Here is a 26,561-nt window from a genome sequence, read left to right as displayed (position 1 = left end):
TTTATATTCTCTGTTTATTTTTGATGTCATGGAATATCATTGGGAAACCTTTCAAATAATATTTCTTCTATGTATCAAATGATCAGATTAAACTCATACTGACTCTCTCCACTGTTGAGTTTTGTGTGTGAGGCAGCCATCAGAAATTATCATTTAATTCCCAATTAGGGGAATTGCAAGTCAGAGATGTCTAAAGGCATGAAACAGCTGCTGACTGAGAGAATTGCTGCAACTAAGCTGCTACTGATACTAATTCATCAAAAACTACTGGTAATTAATTTATTCATTCATGATGAAACTATCATAAAGTATAGCACAAAGGCAAGGTAATGCAGCACACAATGGATCACATTCATACAATAAAATATGAGAAATTGTGTTCCAATGAAGGGTTCTCTCTCTCTCTCTCTCTCTCTCTCTCTCTCTCTCTCTCTCTCTCTCTCGCTCTACAGCTGCTGCCTGACCAGCTGGTTATTCCAATCATTTTTTTGTTGCAATTTTTATTTTGCTTTTCAAATCATAAATCAATGTCTCTTTTTAAAACATACAACATATCTGGTGTTCTTCAATGCAAGGTGAACTTTTCTATGCACTTCATTTTATTAAGCACAACTCATGATAATAATAGATATTGAAGTAAATTCCCTTAATCCATTATTCATTGAGATCACTAACATTGCTACATTATTCCCTTATCCCTTGATTTCTTTAGATTTGAGAGGGAGATCTCATACACAGTCTACTGGGGGAAGGGCCGTTGGGGGGAGGGGGAGAAGAATTTACTCTTACAATCCAACAAGTGAAGCAAGATCTTCTCCTGAAGCATTGTCTCTGATTGTAAACAAGACCTGCAGATGCTGGGGAACCAGCACAGAACACAGAAGTCCTGGAGGAACTTAGCAGGTCATGCACTTATCACCTTTTAGCTCCCTTCTTCCCCCCTCCTGCCTGTATCCACCTATCACCTGCTAGCCAATTCTCCTCCCCCTCCTCTTACCCACCCTTCCACCTTCTTTCGAGTGCTTACCTTACAAGGGGCTGAGCCCAAAAACATCCACAGTCTGATCTAAAACTTGACGGTCTATTGCTTTCCATGGATACTGTGTGACCTGCTCTGTTCCTCCAGTACATTTGTGGACTGCATTATCTCTGTTTTTATCTCCACTCTTCGGCTAGAGTATTTCTAACACTGTGTTTATTTCAAGTGTCTTCACATCATTGTGGTTGACAGTGTGTTCCAGATCATTGGGCAAAAATCAATGGCTAATCCTGAAATTTATGGGATTTTATGATTGGAAGATAGGCAAATGAGTTTTCCATGGAGCTTGATGTCTCTGCAGAATTATCACTTGAGTTATAGACCAGTCAGTGATCCTGGCAGTGCTACAATAAGTTACAGGAGTGTTTTCTTGAGTTTACAACTCAGGCACAGAGGCCATACCCACACAAACCTCAGCAAAACCAGTTACCTTCTTGACAGAGGTTGATGCTGGTGTCTCTGACTGAGGTTTAGAAAATATGAAGCAAGGTAAAGCTGATGAAATTTATACTTGCAAATGATTAATGGGAAAGTGCTTTATTGGCAGTCAGGGAAATGGATGCTTGGACAAAGGATTTAAAGTACATCCACAGTTTTCCATGATGCCTCTCCTTGCTCAATGGCATCAACAGCCTAGAGCCAAGGAGCAGGGCCCAACACCACGTCAAGGCCAATCCATGTTGGACCCATCACAAAGTCTTGCCACAATGCTTGGCCTATTTACTTATCCAGAGATTGCAGCTGGAACATGCTGGAAGAAATGGGAAACTCCCAAATGCTTGTGATTAGTCTGCTTGGGGTAACCCTAAGGTCATTAGAAGAGTCAACCCTCCATGTCCCCCCCCCCCACCTCATTAAATCTCCTATTTGGAATACCTTCCTTTAATCTTCTTGTGATTTGTGTAAAGTTCAATGAATTCGAATACTCACCCATCCTCATATTCAGTTTTATAATTGGACATTTTTGCTTAGAACCATAGAATACTACAGCACAGAAACAGGCCTTTGGGCCATCTAGTCTGTGACAAAATATTATTCTGCCAAGACCCACTGACCTGCACCCGGACCATATCCCTCCATACCCCTCCCATCCCATGTACTTTTCTTAAATATCAAAATCAAGCCTGCATTCTCCACTTCAGCTGGCAGGTCGTTCCACATTCTCACCACTTTCTGCATGAAGAAGTTCCCCCAATTGTTCCCTTTAAACTATCCCCTTCTCACCCTTAACCCTAGTACTTGTCTCACCTAACTTCAGTGGAAAAAGCCTGCATGCATTTACTCCATCTATACCCATCATAATTTTGTATACCTCTATCAAATCTCCCCTCATTCTCTGACGCTCCAGGGAATAAAATCCTCACCTATAACTTACCTCCTGAAACCCTAACAACATTCTTGTAAATCTCCTCTGCACTCTTTCAAACTTATTGATACCTTCCTGTAATTAGGTGATCAAAACTGCACACAATACTTCATATATGCCCTCACCAATGTCTTGTACAACTTCACCATCACATCCAAACTCCTGTACTCAATACTTTGATTTATGAAGGTCAACATTGCAAAGGTTTTCTTTACAATCCTATCCACCTGTGACAGGACTTTCAAAGAACTGTATATCTGCATTCCCAGATCTCTCTGTTCTATTTCACTCCTCAGGGCCTTCCACTTACCGTGTTTCATCTTGTTCAGAAATAAATGTCTAATAAAGCTCTTTATTTCTATTTTACTATAGCTTTAGATTGAAAAATAGATTGAAACTGTCTTTTATATTACCATTTAATATCTCATAGGCATTCGTATGCTGGACCAACCATTCATGACAGATATTATTGAAGCATCTTCCATTAGTCACATGCCTCAAGTTATAGACATCTATAGTGCTAGTTGGGGACCAACTGATGATGGTAAAACTGTGGACGGACCTCGCGAGTTAACCTTGCAAGCTATGGCTGATGGTGTTAATAAGGTAAGACTTGGGGGAAGGGGGGGTTGGGAGGGGGTGGGTTAGGGGATTATATTGCTAAGGCATAGTTAAACAAGAGCAAAGTTGCCAATTGCCAAAACAGATACAAGGGTTTGAATGACCCATGGAAATAAAATTTAGAAGCAATAGAAAATGTTCAACTGCTCCTATGATATGTACAATGTTACTACTGAATCTCTACAAAGATGATTCGATCATTATAACGTCACGAGGCAGAAATATATATGCAATTTTTTCCAGATTAAAACATCTTTTTTTCAAAGTTCTCTATCTATCACCAAAGTTAATGGAGCCACAACATAATTAGATACATTTCAGATGACAGCTTCTGAAAGTAAGATTTGAAGGCAATTGCATTCTCCCAAAACCACACTAAATTTATCTCACTGTTGATCATAGCATTCCTTGGTGTACATTAGTGAATTGTGCAGGAACAGAAATTATGCCCTACGTGATGTAGTGCAATTATCCTATAGAGTTCCTAGTTGACAGCATTAGGGTCTCTGTGGATGGGCTTATGGCCTCCTGCCACGCTGTCTCTATCCCACCCTGAATGCCCATTTTTGACCATAATGATGCCAAGAGTAAAGGAATGCAGAGCTGGAGTGACATAATTACTGAGGCTGTTTCAATAATTTAAATATGGAGAAAAATACTGCATGTTAGGTGTAGCATGTGGTGGAGTGGGTGTGAGCAGCCTGTAGATATCATACCATAGTTCTTTTGAACTATAAAAATCAACACTAATAAACAAAGTATACCACCTTTTATTTTCACTTTGCAAAGCAAGAGGAACCCAGTTAAAGAGACAGAGAGAGAGAGAGAGAGAGAGAGAGCTACAGCCCAGCAGCTCTGTCCTGAAGTAAATGAGCTCAACACATCGGCTGAGCAGAAACTTTTTATAACAAAAACTAAAAAGAAATACTCCAGGTGCACAAGTGATCCTCACCACCATAACGCGTTCAACACACCTACAGCACATAAAGAGCATGAATTATGTCTCAACAAGGCCCACTTCATAAATTAGGTTGCTTTCTATTGCCACCTGCCACCGAGACACACTATCTCATTTTTTTAACATGCCCCTTTGCTTATTCGCACACATTTTTGTTTTGTTGCTTAACCAAGTAACTTTCCATGCCCCACAGGCCTTGCAAGACTTGTAAAAGCAGCAGTAAAAACATGGATGCTTTCTCACACTTCTAAAAGTGTTCAAAAATATTTCTTAAATTCAACATTTTTTAATTTAAATAGCTAAAAATCATATTGTGATGGGAGCCCAGCTTTACAGAGATATTTTCTAACTATTGTGGCTTGCAGCTTTGAGGATCTAATTTATGTTGGACGTATGTGTTGGAGGCTTGGTTGCTGGTAGTGAGGTGAAAATTAAGTAAGTACAAATGCTGGCCTTGCTCCCAGCATTCACATTCCACAAATGAAAAGAACTGCAAGGATTTAGCAGTTGAGTTGTGGGTAAATAATATTTTTTAGTATTCATTTAATGTTTAGAATCATAGAGCATGGAATTGGGTGCAGGAGTAGGCCATTCAGCCCTTTGATTCTGCACCACAATACATGCAATCTTTGATCTTGATCCCTTCAGCCATAAGGACAACATCCAACTCCCTTTTGAATATATCTAATGAAATTGCCTCAGCAATTTTCTCTGGTAGGGAATTCCAGAAGTTCACAACTCTCTGAGTGAAGATTTTTCTCATCTTCTCAGTCCTAATCTTCTCAGTCCTAATTCTTATCCTTAGGTTGTGCCCCTTGTTCTCTACCTTCCCAAGAGTGGGTACATTCTACTTGCAACAACCCAGTCTAGTCCAACAGAATTTTCTATGTCTCTAAGAAATTCCTTCTCATTCTTCTAAATTCCAATGACTATCACCCTCATCTATCCAGTTTTTATTCATATGTCACTCATGCCATCCCAGGAATCAGTCTTGTGAATCTTTGTTCCACCCTCGCAATGGCAAAGGTCCTTGCTCAGATTATGGAACCAAAATTGTGTACAATTCTCAAGGGGTAATCTCAACAAGGCACCATACAACTGCAGCAAGATTTCCCTGCTTCGAAATTTAAGGATCCTCATGATAAAGGCTAACATACCTAACACCACCAGCTGATGCCAACCTTATGAAACCTTTTTGATTCTTTAGCACTTACAACGTCTGGCTTCACACTTCTGATAAATGAACCCAAACTGCTGAATGTTATCAACATATACCAGATGTTGGAATTTGCTTGTTGAAGAGCCAAGATGCTGCCCTTTTTCCTGTAGAGACCAGGCCAATAGCCAGAAGATTTGAAGGTTTCCTATCTCTGCTAGACATGGTGATGCCAAGTCATTTATGCTATCTGACTAGTTCATGAAAATTTTGCATGAATAAGCCACCTTTCACTTCATTGAAAGAATAGTTATGGAGGAAAACTCCTGGTTTCTGGGGAAAACCTAATCTCCATTTCTCCAATGTTTATGTGAGATACCAATTCAGAGATCTTTAGCCATAATCTCACTGTTATCAGCTTTGCCCCATTAGCTCCTCAGACAAGCACATCTACCATCGTTCCTCTCACAATGAGCAAGTTTACTATTGCAAAAACACATAATCAACAGTGTGAAACTAACTTATGGCTTAATCCTCAACCAGCATTTTAGAATCATTACCATTTAAATCTTGATTCTTTGTGAGATTTTGCTAAGTACTCATTGGCTGCTACAATGGCAGTATTGTGCCAGAATTGCTCAAGTCAAATTTTGGGCTCCCTGAAACCTGATCTAAGGATAGCAAACCCACTATTGGCACTGGGATTGTTCCCCATGCACACAGCCCACCAGAGTTTGATGTGAAGGCCAGTGATGCTCATACTGACAATGTGTATTTCTCCCAGGTCCCTCTGCAGCATATTTTGGCATCAACATCAAGTGGATGCTTCCCATTGGATAAGAATTTGCCTAGCTCTCATTTTCCATGGCCTCTGAATTTGAGGATCCACATAAAGGCCTCCTCACCCCCACTTTGTATTTTCTCAATCTATGTTCAGTGCTACTTCTTCAATGAATTTATTCAGCTCGAGCAAGCATGATCTCCCTTGTTGAAATTCATGCTTCCTGATTTGAGTTAGCTATTTTTTTTCCATACATCTCTGCAAACATTCAATATTCCATCCTCACACAGCAAATCAGCACCTGAAGACAAATCAAACTAATTCCCAGCTTCAGCTGAGCTCAGACTTTTTCTGGTATACCTTGCCTTGCCATAGATTTTATTATTAGATGCCTTTACATTTTCTCTAAGTATCCTGGAGATTTGCAAATGTTAAGCATCTGATATCAACATTTTTGCACTTTAAACTTGATCTTCGAGTTAGCACCATTTCACTTTCAGAACAGTGTTAATTGTTCTATACTCAGCTTTGGTTACTTACATCATATTTCTTTACAAACATAGGAAGCCAGTGTGATAGTACAGATTCTATCACCAATGTGTATATGTACAGATGGTAGTGTAGGATGACTGTGATTGGTTGAGAGTGTAGCCACACCTACTGGCAGGTCTTAAAGAATTGTTCCTAGCCAGACCAGGTCATTCTGGACTGTTCGACCTACTTGGGATATGCTCTAGTCTTTTAGTTAATAAAAGCCTTGGTTTGGATCAACAAGTCTTTGGTTCTTTCGACGCGCTCTACAGCCAGTCAGTTCATTGAATCTTTTGCAACTCTCAGAGTAATTCTATCAATCCCAATCTTCCCCTTTTCTTTCTAACCTACTCCCTCACTCATGCCCATTCACAACCACACTTCTTATCCTCCAAATTCTCCTACTCTCAACCTAGATTGGCGAATTAACCTGAAGACCAGCATATCTAAGGGATATTGGGAGGAAATATGAAACTCCCAAAGGGAATCCATGTGGCCACAAGCAAAATGTGGCACCATTCACACAGACAGCACCAGATGTCAGGATTGAACTAGAGTCACTGAAGCTGTGAGACAGCGCAACCTGCAGCACCACTGTGCACAGTCCAATGACCACCTGCAGCTAGCTTCCCTCCCATATCTTCCTGCTAACACACCCCTTCTCTCATGGAACATTCAGCACTGAAACAGGCATTTGGCCCTCGCCATCCATTGCTATTGCCAGCACTTCATTCAGATCTTTTATATTGTCCTTGGGATGTTTACTCAATTTCCCTTACCTTTTCATTTAATCTTGTCCCAATAGCTTTCCTATATTCTTCACTTTTTTTCCATTTTTAACTTGGTCTTCCTATAATTTATGGTAGAATCATAGAACCATAGAAGATTACTGCATAGAAACAAGCACTTTGGCCCTCCTAGTCTGCGCTAAACTATTTTTCTACTTAGACCCACTAACCTGTCCCCAATCCATCGACCTCCATATTCCTCTCATCTATGTACCTGTCCAAATTCTTCTTAAATGTTAAAATTGAGCCCACATTCACTACTTCAGATGGCAGCTCATTCTACACTCCACCACTCTCTGTGTCGAGAAGTTCTTCCTAATATTCCCCCTAAATTTTTCCCCTTTCATCCTTAGCCCATGTCTTCAGGTTTGTACATCACCTACCTTCAGTGGAAAAAGTCTACTTATATTTACTCTGCCTAGTCCCCTCATAATTTTAAATACCTCTATCAAATCTCCCTCATAATTTTAAATTCTTCTATCAAATCTCCCTCTCATAATTTTAAATACCTCTATCAAATCTCCCCTCAATCTTCTACTCTCCAAGGAATAAAGTCCTAACCTGTTTAACCTTTCCTTGTAACTCAGTTCATTTAAGTCTGGGCAACATCCTTGTAAATCTTCTCTGCACATTTTCTATCTTATTGATATATTTCCTGTACTTAGGTGACCAAAACTGCACATAATACAGGTACACAATCCTTTATCCGGACATCTAAAATCTGGAAAGCTCCAAAATCTGGCAAGTGTGGAGAGAGACGGCAGCGTGAGTCGGGTGGGCAAGGGGGGGGAGACCGGCAGTGCAAGTCGGGTAGGTGAGAAGACCGGCAGCACGAGTTGGGCAGGTGAGGGACCAGCAGCACGAGTCGGGCAGGTGGAAGACTGGCACCGTGAGTCAGGCAGGCGAGGGGGGGAGACCAGCAGTGCAAGTCAGGCGGGCGAGTAGGGGGAGATGGCAGCGCGACTAGAAGTGGGTGGGGGTGTATACGGCAGCACAATTTGGGTGGGCTTAAATCTGGCTTTCCAAAATCCAGAAAAATTCAAAATTTGGAACACACTGTCCCCCAAGGGTTCCGGATAAAGGATTGTGTACCTGTACTTCATATTTGGCCTCACCAATGTCTTATATAATTTTACAATAATATCCCAACTCCTACACTTTGATTTATGAAGGCCAATATGCCAAATGTTTTCTCATTACCCTATCCTCCTGTGATTCCACTTTCTATGAGAAAGTGTTCTATGAGAATCCTCCATGCCCTATCATTTACCATGTATGTCCTTTCTAGGTTTGTCCCTCCAGCATACAACTCCTACATTTGTCTGCATTAAATTCCATCTGCCATTTTCAGCCCATTTTTCCATCTGTTCCACATCCCTCTGCAAGCTTTGAAACCCTTCCTCGCTGTCCACAACACCTCCAATCTTAGTGCTATCTGCAAACTTGCTGATCCAATTTACCACATTATCATCCAGATTTATTTAATTAACAAACAAACAACAATGGTCCCAGCACCGATCTGAAAAGCAATAATCTACCACTACTCTCTGGCTTCTCCCGTCCACCCATTGTTGAATCCCTTTCACCACTTCACCATGAATACCTAGCGTCTGAACCTTCCTGATTAACCTCCCATGTGGGACCTTCTCAAAGCCCTTACTGAAGTTCACATAGACAACATCCACAGCCTTTCCTTCCTGATATTACCCAAAAACTCATTTCACTTTTATTTGATGCTATTGTTCTTCTGCTTTATCAAGATTTTAAAACTCTCTGAAGGCAGAAATAAAAATAAAAATGTAAGGAGAATCCGTGTGTCCTTACATGACTGTGTGATCAATGATCTATTGCAACTCAGTAATTACAGAAACTACTGGAGCATATTATACATGAGATAGCTCCTTTGGGCATAAAATAATTGCCAGTGTTGTTTGTAAATCTACTATCATTAATCTGTAAATTTCTTCCTCTGCTCTAATGTTCTTGAACTCATAGAATTACAGGTTTTTAAAAAAATTTGTTTATAGAAGAGAATTTCATTCATATTTCCTCAGGTATTCCTGACTCCTTTGTGGCCATTGTCTCTGATACTGACATGTTTTTTGTCGTTTTCATATACAGTATGCCACTCTCAATGCAAGATTACAAAACAAATAAAAGGTAGGAAGTCTTGTATTTCAATAGGACCTTTCAAACATTCAGCATCTCAAAGTACATTATTGATAAATGATGAAGGAAATATTGCACCCAATTAATATAACAACAAATACAGCATGCAGTTCAAGCTCCCACACACAATCAAAGCCAGATTAGTTTCTTAGTGATACTAACCAAGAGGTCAGCATAATTCTCAGGATACTGACGAGAGCACCTATGCTCTTTTTCAGAATGGTGCCCCAGGAATCTTTATTGTCTCCCAGACAAGGCCTTGATTTAATGTCTCATTCAAAAGTTGACTTTTTTCAAGTAAAGAATCTGATTGCACACAAACTCTCTCCCCCTGCGGTCTTTACCTTTTTCTGATAAGCACTGACTTCCCACTAAAGCAAGTCATTTAACTTGACAGATGAATTATCTGTCATAGGGCCGGAATGGAAAGGGGAGCATTTATGTCTGGGCCTCGGGAGACGGGGGCAGTTATGATGACTGCAACTGTGATGGCTATGCATCGAGCATGTGGACCATATCCATCAACTCTGCTATCAATGATGGAAGGACAGCCCTGTATGATGAAAGCTGCTCCTCAACCCTTGCGTCTACATTCAGCAATGGGAGGAAGAGAAACCCGGAGGCTGGTGTGGTGAGCCTTGATATTATTATTCAACTTGAACATCTTTGTGCAGACAGCAGCTGTTTCATTGTGCATTTTCAAAATGCACAACTGAGAATAAAACTGCTTTCGGCGATATGTATAATTGCAAAGGCTTGGTATGTGAGATATGAGCTGTTTCCTTAAGTTAACTGACCTAATTATTATTTTTAATTTTTTTATGAAAGGCAACAACTGATTTATATGGGAACTGTACTCTCCGCCATTCTGGGACGTCTGCTGCAGCACCAGAAGCCGCTGCTGTCTTTGCTCTAGCTTTGGAGGCCAAGTATGTATCCATGATTTTATTTATGATGTTAAATTCTTTCCTAATTCATTACTTCTCTGGCTATGACAAACGAATGACTTACTTAAAGTCTAATGATATGCAGGTTGAAACTTGAGACTTAAAGCACAACTTGAACCATTTTACTATCTACTGTATAAACTGCTGCTTTGACATAGGAAGAAGTTATTCAGAGTGGTCTGGTATTTAGACAATGGATGCTCTGAATCATGTTTACATTTACCTATACTGGGTTCTATAATCCTTGAAACCTCCAAATCCATGATACTTCTATAAATTCCAGTTTTTAGTTACTGAATTTATAACCTTACCAGCAACAGTATTTTGACAAAGAGAATTCCAGATCACCACTCAACTCTATATGAAAAGAAGTAATTTGACACTTTTGCCGTCTCACCTTACACCTATGCCCTTTGTTATTTGACATTTGCTCTGATATAAAGGCTCTGACTATTTATCCTTTTTATGCCTCTTATAATTTTATATGAGGCTACCCACTCAACTCCAGAGAAAGCAATCCATGTTTGTCCAAGCTCTCCTTACAGCTAATCATGTTGAACCTTTTCTGCATCCCTCCAGAGCCTCCACATCCTTCCTGCACTATGGCAACCAGAACTGACACAATACTCCAAATGTGGCCTTTCCAAAATTTTGTACAGTTGCAACTTGAATTCATTACTTTTGTACTCAGAGCACTGACTATTGAAGGAAAGCATGCCCGACAGCTTCATTATCACTTGCTCAGAGAGCTGTTGCCTTGCACCTCAAAATCCCTCTGTATAAAATGTGCCAAGGGTTTCGCCATTTCTAGTGGTTCTTAACCTTTTTCTTTCCAAAATAATCCCTATGCCATTGGTGCTCTGTGCTTAGTGAGGTATTGCTTAAGGTGGTATGTGAGTGAGAAGGGAAGGTTGAGAATCACTGCTCTAGAGCAATTGTTCCTGAAATATTTTGCTTGAGAACAATTATCATTAGCCCATTTCCTTTGGAGTGCACATGATGAATCAATTAGGTACGATTAAAACAGAGGTTTTCAAACTTTTTCTTTCCACCCAACCTTAAGCAATCCCTTACTAATCACCGAGCACCTATTGGCATAGGGAATACTTGAAGTGGTATGTGAGTGGAAAGAAAAAGGTTGAGAACCACTGTTATAGTGTGTCCACATGCTTTTCCAAATGTGAGTAAATCCTACCCCAGATGCTTCTCCAACAGTTTCCCTATTACTATTGTAAAGCTCTCTGGCCTATAATTTTCTGCATTATCCCTGCTGCTCTTCCTAAACTTTGAAATAATTGACTATTTTCCAGTGTTTTGGGACCTTGCCCATGCATAAAAAAGATACTAACATATTTGGCAGGGCCCCCACAATCTTTTCCATTGCCTCTGTCCTGGAATAGATTCCATCAGGCTTGAGGACATCTACCTTAATGTTTTCGAGGCGACCAACACATTTTCCTTTTCAATGTCAACATACCCGAGAATATGAACAAACCATCCCAAACATGTCCTTCTTGTTAATGAATACAGACATGAATTGCTCATTTCATACTTTGCCTCTTCCACTGGTTCAACACATGATTTCCCTTCTTTGCTGTTGAGTGAGCCAATGCTTTCCCAAGCTACCTTATTGCTCCCAATCCATTTCAATGTTCCTTCACAGCACCTACTGAGGTAAATGTAGCACTCATGTCTGGAGTGGCCACTGTGAGCTACAGTCACACTGTCATATTGCTGGAAAGCTCTGACCTCTCCTCAATCTCTCCATCTGATGTACTACTCCTGCTCCCAACCCTGCCACACTATTTAAAACCCATCCATGAAGCACGAGCAAACTTTTTAAGCTTATTGATGTGCCTCCAGTTTAAGTACAGTCTTGTGCAGATGCTACTTGCCCTGGAAGATATCCCAATGATCCAGGTGTCTGAAGACCTCCGTCCTATATCAGCTTTTAGCATGCATTCAAAGGTGTTTTCTTCCCAATTTTTGCATGTGGCACAGGAAATAAATCCGAAGATTATAACCCTTTGTAGGACCTCACCCTTCTTCCTTCTGCCGTTGGTACCAATATGGACCACAGTCTCAGGCTACTCATTGACCCCTTTCAGAATCCCCTTTACCTGCTCAAAGGCATTCTTCACCTTCCAGCCATCCTATCAACTCTTTAACATGGGGAAAAGCATTTGGTCTTTGCATGGATAGCTCGGAAATAGCAGAGTATTGTGGGAATAGGTGGAGGGAAGGCATGATGGTTCCCCATAAGTTAACCAGCATGTAAAGCAAACTCTGGGTAGTGGAGGGGGGTGGTGTGGGGTGGATGAGGGCCGTGGATGCTGTGTGTAGGGGTAAGAGGTCCAGGTCAGGAGAGTAGGAAGAGATGAGTGATCTTCTAATCATGGGTTGGATTTGCTCAAGTTTAGTCAATGGAAGGCCATATCAGTTAGCTATGAAGTATGTAACTTGTTATTGCCTTTCAGGTTCCCATAAAAATCACTGGATAAAGACCTAATATGTGTCTTTATTCGGTGCACTCATTCAATGAGACAAGAGGAATCATAAAAGCACCTTGCGATGGCTTCAACATGTATTCAATGAGCCGACTGGCAGTTTTGTAGATTTGTAGAAACAATTCAGGGTGGGAGGTTGAGGTCAGCTCTGGTTAGAGTGAAGGGTATGAACCATTCTCTGGATGAAACAGTTAGAGAATAAATCAGGACAAAGAGACCATTCAAGTTGTACTTTACTTACTTATTTGTCTGACCAATAACACCAACTCAGAGTGGTTCAGGAGGGATCTTCCACATTGGTACTGAGACTGACATCAACCACACGAAGCAGAGTGAAGGTTAAATGCAGCCTTTAATAGAGTGAGATATACAGCTAGGTCTTGCCTCTGGGCAAGCCCAGGTCAGAAGGAGGAGCATGAGCTCCAGTCAGCTTTATATACAGGGTTGTCGGGTAGTGGCCCCTGGTGATCTAGTGGTGTAATGGCATATCACCACATTTACCTCCACTTAAAGGAATTTGGCCACTCCCCCCTCCCCCCCACAAGTTCATAAGTCCAGGGTCTGGCGGGCTTTCCTTAGTCTCTTGGACCTTCTGGGTACTGGGGCAGGGGAAGTGGGGGGTAGGGGGTCCTGACATTGGGTGATTGAGGGTGCAGGGCTGCTTGTCAGCTGCAGAGTAGGGGTATGCTGGGGGGGGATGTAGGGCTTTCTGGATGAGTACCGGCTGTTGGGGGTTTATCATTTGGTGGTTCGTTTTGGGGTGATATGATGGTCGGTTTTCCTGGTGTCTGCTGTCCATCTTTCTGGGCTGTAGGGGTCCGTGGGGTCTGTGATCCTTCCTTGTCGTACCTGATACCGGCCAGCGTGATGTCCCTGATGGCTACCGAAACTTCCCGTTCGTCCCTGAATGTGACAACGTCGTAGTGGGGATTTGCGTGCCTCAGCTCTACTGGCTCCACCAGCGGGTCCGTTTTATGGGGCCTGCAGTGCTTCCCAAGGAGCGTTGGGCCTGGTGTCATCAGCCATCTAGGCAGCATGAAAACTAGCGGTCATGTGGAGTCGTGTTTGTGGCGGTACACAACAGTGAGGGTATCGAATGTAAAGCCTCCAGTAACACGTACTGCCATCTTGCCATGGTTAGGTCTTTTGCCTTTAAGGTCATGGTACTGTTTTCCAAATAGTGGCATTTTCTCTTTCTACTTGCCCATTACCCCTGGGGTTGTAGCTTGAGGTGCGGCTTGTGGCGATAGCTCTGTCCTGTAGGTACTGCTGGACTTCTGCACTCATGAATGCAGCACCCTTGTCAGTGTCAGCTGGGGGTACCCCACACATGCTGAAAATAGATTGCAGACTCTTTATTACTGTGGCTGCTGACACATCGGGACATGGAATTGTGAAAGGGAAGCGGGAGTATTCATTTATGGCTTTAAGGAAGTAGACATTCCTGTTGTAGGAGGGAAGCGGGCCTTTCAAGTCGAGGCTAAGGTGTTCAAAGGGTCTGGTGGCTTTTATCAATGTAGCCCTGTCTGGCCAGTAGAACTGTGGTTTGCATTCCGTGCAGATGGGACAGCCCTTGTTTACTGTCCTTGCCTCCTCCACCAAAAACGGGAGATTGTGGGTCCTGATGAAATGGAAAAATCTAGTGACCCCGGGGTGACCCAGCTCATTGTGCAAGCTCTGCAGCTAGGATGTGTGATGGAGGGCCGTGTAGATGCCCCTGGAGAGCACATCTGGGGCCTCATTGAGCATCCCAGGCTGGTATAGAATGTCGTAATTGTACGTGGACAGTTCTATACTCCAGCCCAAAGTTTTGTCGTTTTTAATTTTCCCACTGTTCGGGGTGTCGAACATGAATGCCACAGATTGTTGGTCCGTTACCAGAGTGAAGTGCTTACAAGCCAGGAAATGTCTCCAATGCCTCACCGCTTCTATGATGGCCTGTGCCTCCTTCTCCACTGCCGAGTGTCTCACCTCTGACCCCTGTAGAGTCTGCAACAAAAAGGCTTCTTGTCGCCCCTCCTGTTTCAGTGTGGCCGCTAGTGCTACATCTGAGGCATCTGTCTCCACTTGGAAGGGGATCGTCTCATCTATGGCCCACAGGGTTGCTTTTGCAATCAGGTCCCTAATCTCTGTAAAGACTTTGACAGCCGCCGGGCCAAGGGGAAACACCGAGGCTTTTATGAGCAGGCGGGCCCTGTCGGCATAGTTGGGAATCCACTGTGCATAGTACACGAAGAGACCCAAACATCTCCTTAACATTTTCTGTGTGTGAGGGTCTGGGACGTCTAGGAGTGGGCACATGCAGGCAGGGCCCAGGTTGATTTCCCTGTTTTGTACTGCGTATCCCAGGATGGCCAGTTTCTTAGCGCTAAAGACGCATTTGTCCTTATTTAATGTTAGGTTACGTTCCTTAGCTGCCTGGAAGAAGGTCTTGAGGTTCGTACCATGGTCAGCTTAAGAGTGGCTGTAAATGGTAACATTGTCGAGGTAAGGGAACACTGCCTGGAGTTGATACTTATGTACTATGTGGTCCATCTCCCACTGGAACAGTGACACCCCGTTAGTGATGCTGAAGGGGAGACAGAGAAACATGTACAGTCTGCCATCTGCCTGAAATGCTGTGTAAATGCGGTTGCTCTCTCTGATAGGCAACTGGTGATACGCTGCCTTGATGTCTATAGTGGAGAACACCTTATACTGTGCAATGCTGTTCACCTTGTCTGCTATGCATGGTAGTGGGTAAGCGTCCAACTGCGTAAACTTGTTGATGGTCTGACTGTAATCGACCACCATCCGCTGCTTCTTCCCCGGCCTTACTACAACTACTTGCGCTCTCCAGGGACTGGAGCTCTTCTCTATAATGCCCTCTTGTAGGAGTCGGCAAACCTCCGCTCTAATGAACTCTCCATCCCTCGGGCTGTACCTCCTGCTCTTGGTGGCTATTGGCGTGCAGTCCGGGGTGAGATAAGTGAATAGCGGGAGAGGTTCTACATTCAGGGCTGTCAGGTTACAGTGCTGTTTGTTCTTGAGGAGCAGTGGGGGAAGGGGCCCATTGTAAACCGTTGTGCTGCTTTCAATTGACATTGAAAGTCCAGCTCTTGCAGGATGGGAGCACAGATAGGGGGGGGGAGAACTAACAATTTAAATTCCTCGTACTCGGTGTCTTGTACTTCCAACGTGACCTTGCAGAAGTGTGTCACTTTAGCTGTGTGGCTGTTGGACGCGAACAAAATCTGGTGGTCACTAGAGTATGTGTTCAGGGCAAGGGGCTTTACTAGCCCCCAGTCTATGAAACTTTCTGTACTCCCGCTGTCCATCAGGTAGTTTACTTTCGACCCATTAATTTTAATTATAACAGTTGCATTTGATAAATCATGTGGACTTGCCTGGATCAGACGTAGAGAGGCCAGCATGGCATGTCCTCCTTTCTGGTATTCAGCGTCCTGATCATAGTAGAACTCTGGGTCTTATTCCTCCCCTGATGGTGGTTTCCTCTGTCCGGCATCCTTTGTCTAACATGGCTGTCTGCACATGGGACTCTGTTTCTGTCTACCTGAGGAGGAAGAAGAACTTTCCTTCCTCCCATTTGCATGAGTAGAGGCTTTGGCGGGAGCCTTAGGGCTTCTGCAGACTTTTGCATAATGCCCTTTCTTTCTGCAGTTTGAACAGCGAGCTTCTCTAGCTGGGCAGAGAGCTCTGGGATGCTTGTGCTACCGGCAAAAGGAGCACTTGGAGCGTTCCAGTGGGGATCCTGCTGCTATATGTTGCCCTTAAGCACTACTGTTCCTCTCTCTGTGCAGGGCTAATGAGTCCAGCAAGGTATACTCCTCCAGTTTCTTTCTAGTATCTTCCAGAGCCTCTGCGACAATTTCTGCCTCCTCCAGCCTGACTGTCCCCTTTTCTAGCAGCCTCTGCCTGATCTCGGTAGATCTGACACCCGCTACAATCCTGTCTCTTATGAGCTCTTTCGCATACTCTCAAGCCGATACAGTTTTAAAAGTGCACTCCCTAGCTAAGCCCTTCAGGGCGAGGATGAAATCCCTAACAGACTCCCCGGCTTGCTGCAACCTGGTCATGAGCCTGTGTCTGGAGTGGAGCTCGCTGTGCCCTATATTATAGAGTCTCTGCAAGGTGTTCATAGCCCCTTGATAGGACTTAGCATCCTGTACAAGGGAATATGGGTGATCCCCCAGCTGCACTAGTAGTATAACCATATAACCATATAGCATAAGCATTTCTTCCTCCGATGCCCCATCAACCCCCACGTAGTTTAGGAAACACCTCTGCCACCGGTTGAAGTGAGTGCTTGCCCCGGGGGTCCTGGAGTCCAGTTCCAGTCTGGCTGGCCTCAGCACCTGGCTGAACTTGAGTCTCTGATTCTGTGGCAGTGGGGTTACATACCGAGCCTGATCTCTTCCCCACGCAGCCACTCGATCCTGGGGAAGCATGGGTGCTCTCTGGGGAGTCAGGGTTTGCTGGGGTTGTCTCTGGGGGAGCGGGCTGTCCTCGCGGTCCTGGCGGTAGATCGAGATCGGGGGGAATACTTGCCGTATGCCTTCTGCCTACGCTTGTTGCAACCCTTGGCTATTGAGCAGGAGCCCAATGGGCTGCATGGCTGGACCTGGTCCCAGAGAGTTACTTGACAGGCAAGGCTCTGGGTCATTCCTTACCTGCTCCCAGGTGCTTCTGTCCCTCTCGCAGTCCTCGGTCACTGGGCGAGTCCCTCTCTCCGCCCCGGCTTTGGTCCCATGGCTCCCCACTTGGTCCATACTCGGCTGCATGTGCGTGGGAGACATCTCCATTTTCAGATCCTTAGATAGCATGGTCAAGGACAGGAATCGCTTCCATCCCAGATATAACTCACTCTATTAAATTGAGACCAACATCAACATCAAAGCAGAGTGAAGGTTAAAAGCAGGCTTTAATAGAGTGAGATACACAGCTAGTTCTTGCCTCTATGCAAGCCCAGGTCAGAAGGAGGAGCATGAGCTCCGATCAGCTTTATATACAGGATCGTCAGGAGGTGGCCCCTGGTGATCTAGTGATGTAATGGCACATCACCACCAGTACAAGACCTACTTTCTTAATTGGCTAGGTACTCTTAACAGCCACTCTACAAGCTTATCATTTCTCCAGTTAAAATTTCCCCTTGAAAGGATGCCTTTCCAACACAATGACACCTTTACGTTAATGTTCACAAAATTCAGAAAACAAATTCTAAATAAAGCAATACAGGTTCTTCTGTCTTATCATCACCTCTACATATGAAAAAACTTCCATAAATATTTATGAATTCAAACGAGAATCAGCCTTGAAAAGAACAGTTTACATGTAACCTCCCCACAATTATCAGACACTATTGCCTCTTAAGAACACAGGCTGCTAGTTTCACTGTGGAAGGCTACTTCAGAAATTTGCTTTGGTCATTGACAAGCAATCACTTCTGTTGATACTTCTGCAATGATACTCTGTTAACAATGATCATCGACTGGAACATCAAAACCAGCCATTGAGAGTTGGACATCCTGATTTTGCATCATTATAACTTGACAAGGAAAGAAAATAAATAAAAGCTCAAGTTAATTGACCTCATCATCATTATTTAAGGTCATTTGTTTTATACTGAGAGTATCTACCTGAGGCCTATGTCCAATCTTCTCCATCTTTAATAAGCAAGTAGCCTTGAAGACAGTTACCCCGATGAACCTGTGATCAGTTTGGATCACTGATCCGCACTATCACTGACTCCAAAGGCTGAGGGAGGAACGATAGGCTTCAATACACATTAGATTTCTGCTGGCCCAACTCCGTGTGCTCGAATGAATGGAAGGGGGTAGGGAGGTCGATCTTTATGGCCAGGTCACAGGGGGAGGGGTTACAGGGGGTCAAGTCATCAGTGGGCAGGCCAGCCACATACACAGAACAGCACAGAACAGTATATACATATTATCACAATCACTCTCCTCTCCCATTTCTGACAAAGGATCCAAAACCTGGGATTCTCTGTCACTTTCCACAGATGCTGCCTGACTATAAATTTAACCGTATTGAGTGACCATGTGGTTACCATATCGAGTGACCTTAAATATTTTCCGACATGCTTATTTGTGAAAATGAGCGACCCAGTAATGACCTACAGTCATTTTAATAGATACTTACAAAGATATTACATCTATCGTGAATTTAGTGTGCCTGAAGGACTTTAAAATAAAGCTCTATAGTGAAGAAGTTTGGACAGGATACCCCCCCCCCCCCCCTCCGCCACTACAATCAGCCATGGCCAGATAATCTGGTTTTGTAATGTTGTTTGTGGAACAATATTGACCAGACTCTAGAGAGACAGCCCTGCATTGTCTACATAAGGATGAGAAGGCGTCTCACTTGCTCATCGAAAAACAGCACCTCCAGCTCCTTTGGTTCTGTGTCATTGGACTGAAGCTAAATGACATGAGTCAATGGCCTTCTGTCTTCAAGGTAGAGCACTAGTCAAATCACACCTCATGCTCATTAAATTTTGGATAGTACTGTACTTTTTTGTAGATTTGACCACGTTTCTTCTGGTTCCCATTCTTGTGCCAGTGGTTCTATTGTCAGACCCATCTCAATCCCATTCACAAATCCTGAATACAAAGTTCTAGGTTGATGTTCCAGTACAATACTAGGGGAGTACTGCATTGCTATCTTTTAGTTGCAATATGAATCAAACACTTAAATGATGCTGCGCACCATTTGGATGAAACGCAGAGTAGACACTTCTGATGTGTTTGCTATTTTCCTTCTTTAACCAAAGTGACTAAAAAGAGGTTATCTGATCACTAGAGTAATGCTGCTTTTTAATCTTGCTATAGGCAAATTTACCTTCATAATGATATGACCATAATTCAGATATTTTTGTGATCACTATGTTCTTGCTGTGATCCTATGGCTTTGAAAGTCACTGCATAAATTCAGGTCTTTCTCTCTGACAGCTGCCTCTTAACAACCACCATGTAAACTGATGCAATGGTCTCACTCCTCTGTCTTTCAGTCCGAACCTAACCTGGCGAGACATGCAGCATCTGACTGTGCTGACATCTAAGCGCAATCAGCTGCATGACGACGTCCATAAATGGAGAAGAAATGGTGTGGGTCTGGAGTTTAATCACCTCTTTGGTTATGGAGTACTTAATGCTGGGGCTATGGTCAAAATGGCCAAGGACTGGAAGACAGTCCCTGAAAGGTTCCACTGTATTGGAGGATCTATTCAAGAGCCAAAGTAAGTGTGGCCTATTCTTGTCTAGTCACTCAGTTATGCTTCTGTGAAAATTTTAAGTAGTTATAGAAACATATTCAACATGTTTACTTTTCCATCTTCTTAGCAGATCCTTTTATCATTAAAAATACTTCTTTTGAAAGCTGCTTCTCTTTACGGCATTGAATCAATGACTTCCTCTTCTAAATCTTGCCATAAATGGTATTTTCTGCAAAAATGTGCCTGAAATCTCTTTCCAGTCCATTGACCTTATGTCCACTAGTATTTGAAAGCCACCCTCAATCAACTTGGGCTGATTTTACTTATAGAATGATCGAGTCATTAAGTTATTCAATGTGAAAACAGGCTTGTTCCTCATTATTCACCATCCTCTGTGTGAAGAAGTTACCCCTCGGGTCCCCTTTAAATTTTTTTCCTCTCCTTTGAAAATAATGCCCTCAGGTTTTAAACACCCTTACCCTGGGATAAAGACTGACCATTCACTTTGTCTAATCTCCCTTATTATGTTGTATACCTTTATATGTTTTCCTAAGCTGCAGGAAAAAAAGCTTCCAATGCTTGACTTGATCAAAGACCTTGCAGAAATCCAATATCCACTGCCTGTTCTTTTTAATCATCTAGGTCACCTTTTCAAAAAAGCTCAATAAAATCTGTGAGATACGACTTCTGATGCACAAAGCTATACTGACAATCCCTAATTAGTCCTTGCTTGTCCAAATGCAGGGAGATCCTATCTCTTCTGTAACCTTAGCACAACTGAGGTAATTCCTTATCCAAGGAGCTGATTTAACTAAAAGCCTGTCAGCCATCTTCTTGCCTTCTGATACCTCACCTATGGCTGAAAGACCCCAACTTCATACTCAGATGTAGGAGTGCTATCCATATTGAGTCACAGACGACCGAGATATTGCTAGGTTTGAATTGGTTAAGTTCTTAAATTCTTCTTTGTGCAAATAAATTGTGTTGAATTATTACATTCTTTATTTTGCCTTGTTGAGACCTGTATAGGTAGCAAAGATTTGGAAATCTTTTACTGTTGCAGACAGCTGCCAAGGAATTTCATTATTATAACATTTAACTGATACAATTGGCCCTGACTGTATTCATCCACAATCAATGGTAACACTTGGATGGTAATTTTAATATTAAGTGACCACGTGCCTGCCAAACTCCGAGCCAAAAACTTTGATAAAGGGATAGTTTGATTAATATTAATATCTAATTTAGCTTTGGCCTTTACATAGCAGCAATGATACATGCTTTTAGTAAGTACAACCCATTGATCTCATTTTCCTGCCTCTTTTCCCATAACCCTGAGCTTTTCTCACCCTTAAACAATGAACTAATTTATTTTTGAAAGTCTCCTTTGAATCTGCTTCCACCACCATTTGCTGGATGGGAAAGATTTTTTTTCCTGGAAACATTGAGGATTTTGTATCCTAGAATCTTTAACGATTCAAGAATTAGTAATATCTTCAAGCAGAACACCAGTTACATTCAACATCATTTGTGAATGGTGCATATGTGGAAGGATCACCCCTGACAAGGATGCAAAGAGCAGCTCCACTTTGTCAATGCCATATTTTGTTGGTCTGAAACCTATAATATTCTCCAATGCAATTCTGCTCTTAATCGGGTGAGATGGCATAAAAGAATTGATAGCTTGACTAGTTCTTTAATTATTATAGACAAGATTCGTAAAAATATCCATAATGGATCCAATCACCACATTGTTGTCCAGATTGTGAATCTAGATGACAAGCTACGCTGGTCCCAGCACCGATCCCTGCAGCACACCACTAGTCACAGGCCTCCAGTCTGAGAAGCTATTGTCCACGGCCACTCACTGGCTTCTCCCACACAGCCAATGTTTTTGAATATTTTAATATAAGATTTCACATCCAAAGTACAGAGGACTTATGGATAGATGTTAAAATTCTCAAAGATACACTAAATTTAAAATCACCAATGCCTGAAGAGGGCGCACAAAATCAGTGAACCAGTGTGGACTCGAAAGGCCAACGTGGCCTGTTTCCGCTCCGTAAATGGTTATATGGTTATGGTCAGATAGAAATATGGTTCTTCCCAGCAAGCTTGTAATTATGTTACAATGTGTCACACACCCTCAAGGTTATTCTTTCAAACGACCAAGAGCAATTGGCATCTGTAGAACTGCACAATAAGGAATTAAAGCTTTCATTTAAAAAAAATTTGAAGGGCGATTAACTGACAATTTACTCCTCATTTTGCCACTTCTTGTCTCCTTTCACAATAATGATTGATGTTAGTAGGGTTGTCAGTCAAAAAGACTCCCAAAGAGCAATGTGGATGCTCTAGCTGTATCTTCAAGTAGGTACTATCAGGAATTTCTTCAGCTAGGCCTTTATCCTTCATAGTTGTGCCATGGCAGGCTAGTAATAATTATCTGTAAACATACAGCAAAATTCAGCTAACTAGAAGCATAAGCAACTGATCAAGCAACCACCTTGCTATTTAGGATTGTTGTTAAGATTTTTTTCATGGTTGATTGTGAAATATTTGACATCTTTCAACTGGAAGTCGATTAATGCAGATTCAGGTCTCACTTTATTATGCGAATTCATAAATCAACATAATGCTGAAAGAGTGTGGCACTTCTAAATGAGCTGGTTTGCAGCTGAGGTGCTAAACTAAGGTACAAATGTCCTCTTCAGCTTAATCTAAAAGACTACAAATGGTTTAAGTCGAAGAGTCTAAATCTAAAAGACTATTAATGGTACGGGACAATCAGTAGTGGTTAGCACAATGCTATTTCAGTGCCAGCGACCCTGGTTCGAATCCACCACTGTCACTAAGGAGTTTCTGCATTCTCCCTAGGACTGCATTGATTTCCTCCAGGCGCTTCACTTTCATCCCACCTTCCTTGGTTGGAGGCCGGTGACCAGTGGTGTGCCTCAAGGATCTGTATTGGGCCCATTGTTGTTCGTTATATACATTAATGATCTAGATGATGGGGTGGTGAATTGGATTAGTAAATATGCAGACGATACTAAGATAGGTGGAATAGTGGATAATGAAGAAGGTTTTCAAGGATTGCAGAGGGATTTGGGCTGCTTAGAAAAGTGGGCTGAAAAATGGCAGATGGAATTTAATGCTGATAAGTGTGAGGTGCTTCATTTTGGTAAGAAGAATCAGAATAGGACATACGTGGTAAATGGGAGAGCATTGAGGAATACAGAAGAGCAGAAAGATTTAGGAGTGACGGTACATCGTTCCCTGAAGGTAGAAACTCACGTGAATAGGGTGGTGAAGAAGGCTTTTAGTATGCTGGCCTTTATCAATCATTGCATGGAATATAGGAGTTGGGAGGTGATGTTGAGATTGTATAAGACGTTGGTGCGGCCTAATTTGGAGTTCTGTGTGCAGTTCTGGTCGCCTAATTATAGGAAGGATATAAACAGAGTGGAGAGAGTGCAGAGAAGGTTTACCAGAATGTTACCTGGGTTTAAGCATCTAGAGTATAGGGAGAGATTGGACAGATTAGGTCTTTATTCTTTGGAGCGTAGAAGGTTGAGAGGGGATTTGATAGAAGTATTTAAGATTATGAAAGGGATAGACAGAGTGGATGTGGATAGACTATTTCCGTTAAGAGGAGGAAAGATTAAAACAAGAGGACATGAGTTAAGAATTAAGGGGCAGAGGTTTAGAGGTAACATGAGGGGGAACTTCTTTACTCAGAGAGTGGTAGCTGTGTGGAATGATCTTCCGGGAGAAATAGTGGCGGCGGAGTCAATTCTATTATTTAAGAAAAGGTTGGACAGGTATATGGATGAGAAGAAGATGGAGGGTTATGGGCATTGTGCAGGGAGGTGGGGCTAGAAAGGGGTGTTTGGTTCGGTGCAGACTAGAAGGGCCTAATGGCCTGTTTCCGTGCTGTAATTGTTATGTTATGAGTTAGTGGGAAAATTGGTCACATTGTTATATTTGATTGGTGCGGGCTGTGGGTTGGAAGGAACTGTTACCATCCTGTATCACTGAACTAAATTAAAAAGTTTTCTAGCAAGTCTTTGTTTTATAATAAATATAATTGAAGTAGCTTATTTGGTCATAATCACATTGCTTTTTGAAGAATTCCCCTTTGTTCAATTTGTAATGTTTCCTTGATACAAATGATCTCCACATTTTATTACCATTCAATTGCTTTAGGGTGCCCTTGAGTTAAGAAAGGGCCTGTATAAATCCAAATGTTTTCCTTTCCGTAATCATCCTTTCTTTTCATTCACCTGTCCAGGGAAATCTCATCAGAAGACAAGCTAATCCTAACAATATCAGCAGATGCGTGTGAAGGGAGGGGCAATTTTGTTCGCTACCTGGAGCATGTTCAGGCAGTGATAACCATAAATGCCACCAGGCGAGGAGCCCTAAACATCAACATGACTTCGCCAATGGGCACAAAATCCATACTGCTCAGTCGACGGCCTCGAGATGATGACTCCAAGGTGGGCTTTGACAAGTGGCCTTTCATGACAACACACACTTGGGGAGAAGATCCCAGGGGAACTTGGATCATAGAAGCCGGCTTTGCAGGAGACACTGCACAGAAAGGTGTGCTCAAGGAATGGACCTTGATGTTACATGGAACTCAAAGTGCTCCTTACATTGACCAAATAGTGAATGATTATCGATCTAAACTGGCCATGTCTAAGAAGGAGGAACTGGAGGAAGAACTAGATGAAGCAGTGGAGAGAAGCCTGAAGAATCTGTTGAAGAAAACCTACCCTCAGTGAATGCTGCATGTCAGTCTTATATCCCCACATCATACATGCTTTGTGATCTAAAACTACTGAAATAAATGTTTCCTGTAGCAAAGTCACTACACCTTGTTGAGATCTTAAACTCATCTGTTGTACACTGTCAGTGAATAATTATATTTAAATGACTTTTTTTTACACAGATACTGTTAATTTCACAAAGGTTAAGTACAGTTTGTGACATTGTAAAAGGATCTTAGTATGAGAAATTTAAAAGTGAAATCTTGAAAGCAAAGCAGTGACAGTTTTTCTTTATATTTTTGTGGTAAATTTTTATATAAAAAAAGTGTGTTTCCAATTTACAGCTAATAGTTTGCGCATATTTCTTTCAGCTTACTCAAGTTGAAAGCATATTTTTCTTGGCTGGAAAAACACTTAACACTTTATGAATAGATAACAATGAGTCATAACCACCCATCTCCATCAAGGCCAACAGCCTACATCATAATTTATACCTCTACTTTTGATTAGTTCATAATAAAACCAATGGTGCAATAATAGATGATTCTTTACTGACCAAACTTGGCACAGATTGTAATTGTACTTCTTTTACTTTGCACTTCACTACATTAAAAGAAAACCTAACTTGAAAATGGAACTTTGAAGATGAAATCCTGGCTTTCCATTTGTTTAGCCAAAACAGTACTATCAAGGAGTAGAACAGAAATTCTGTTCTTCATATGCTGATCCCTGCACTTGCTGTATACAATGCTTATTCCATTGCATTTTATAAATAACAGCAAAATTAACAATGCTTAAATTGCATCTTGTGATGAGCATGATGAAGAGTGTAGGACCTGAGACACTAACTGCTCCACGTGCCTTAAAGCTGCATGGCCTGCAATGTTTTATGTCAAAGACCCATGACTGTCTTTGAACTAGAACACTCTTCAAGCACTGGAAAATGTAATAGGAAATAGGAAAGCAACAAACAATTCCAATTTTATGGAAAGAGGGGGAGGCCACTCAACCTCACCATTCATACAATTAGCTCATTCATTAGGCTTCCTCTTGTTTCCATTTTTGTCCTCAAAAACTAGTTGGGGGCTCCCAATTGGTAGCTATTTGAAATCCCCTTCACATTCACATAGAGATCTGTTTTTCATTGGTCACCCCATTACTAGAGCGAGGCCAAATGCAGGTTTAAGAGCAACTTTATATTCTGTCTGCCAAGTCTGCAACCCAATGACATGAACATTGAATTCTCCAATTTCAAGTAACCTATTTTATCCCTTGGTTCCTGGAAGTAAAACACAATGCGAGAGAAACTCGACTGGTCAAACAGTGTACTTTATGTAGCAAAGATAAAGATTCATATTTCGAGCTTGAGCCCTTCATCGAGGTATGAAGAAATTATGGGCAAGCACCCAAACAAAATGGTAGGGGGAGGGGTAGGGAAGGAGCACAGTCCCAAAGGCAAGAGGTAATAGGTGAAGGGAGGAGGGTACATCAGCAAACAAGGGGAGGGGGGGGGGATGGCTCCGTGAATGGAAGGGGAAAGGGGTGGAGAGCTGGAGGAAAGAAGACAAAGGGAAAGGGGAGGGAGGGAGAAAGGAGAGTAGGTGAGTAAAACCAAAGAAGTTGATGTTAATGTCATCCGGTTGGAGAGTGCCGAAATGAAAAATCCTCCATCTGCTCCTTCCCCCTACAATTTTG

The 26,561-nt window shown here is 42.3% G+C and overlaps 1 protein-coding gene across 11 annotated transcripts in view; it reads left to right on the top strand.

Moving 5' to 3' along the window:
- Window positions 1-25,025, top strand: part of pcsk2 (proprotein convertase subtilisin/kexin type 2) — a 344,834-nt gene extending 319,809 nt beyond the window's left edge. For all 11 annotated transcript variants that reach the window (XM_069931793.1, XM_069931790.1, XM_069931791.1 and 8 more), the window contains 5 exons: window positions 2,836-3,011; window positions 9,825-10,040; window positions 10,238-10,338; window positions 19,891-20,118; window positions 24,386-25,025. In XM_069931793.1, the coding sequence (XP_069787894.1) occupies window positions 2,836-3,011; window positions 9,825-10,040; window positions 10,238-10,338; window positions 19,891-20,118; window positions 24,386-24,881 (1,217 nt within the window). In that variant the 3' untranslated portion in view covers window positions 24,882-25,025. The remainder of the gene's footprint in view (window positions 1-2,835; window positions 3,012-9,824; window positions 10,041-10,237; window positions 10,339-19,890; window positions 20,119-24,385) is intronic.
- The last annotated feature ends 1,536 nt before the right edge of the window (window positions 25,026-26,561 follow it).

Source organism: Narcine bancroftii, chromosome 4, assembly GCF_036971445.1.
Source record: "Narcine bancroftii isolate sNarBan1 chromosome 4, sNarBan1.hap1, whole genome shotgun sequence".
NCBI classification, from domain to species: Eukaryota; Metazoa; Chordata; class Chondrichthyes; order Torpediniformes; family Narcinidae; genus Narcine; species Narcine bancroftii.
Note: the sequence above shows the minus strand (reverse complement) of the source record. Positions and strands in the feature narration are given on the sequence as shown.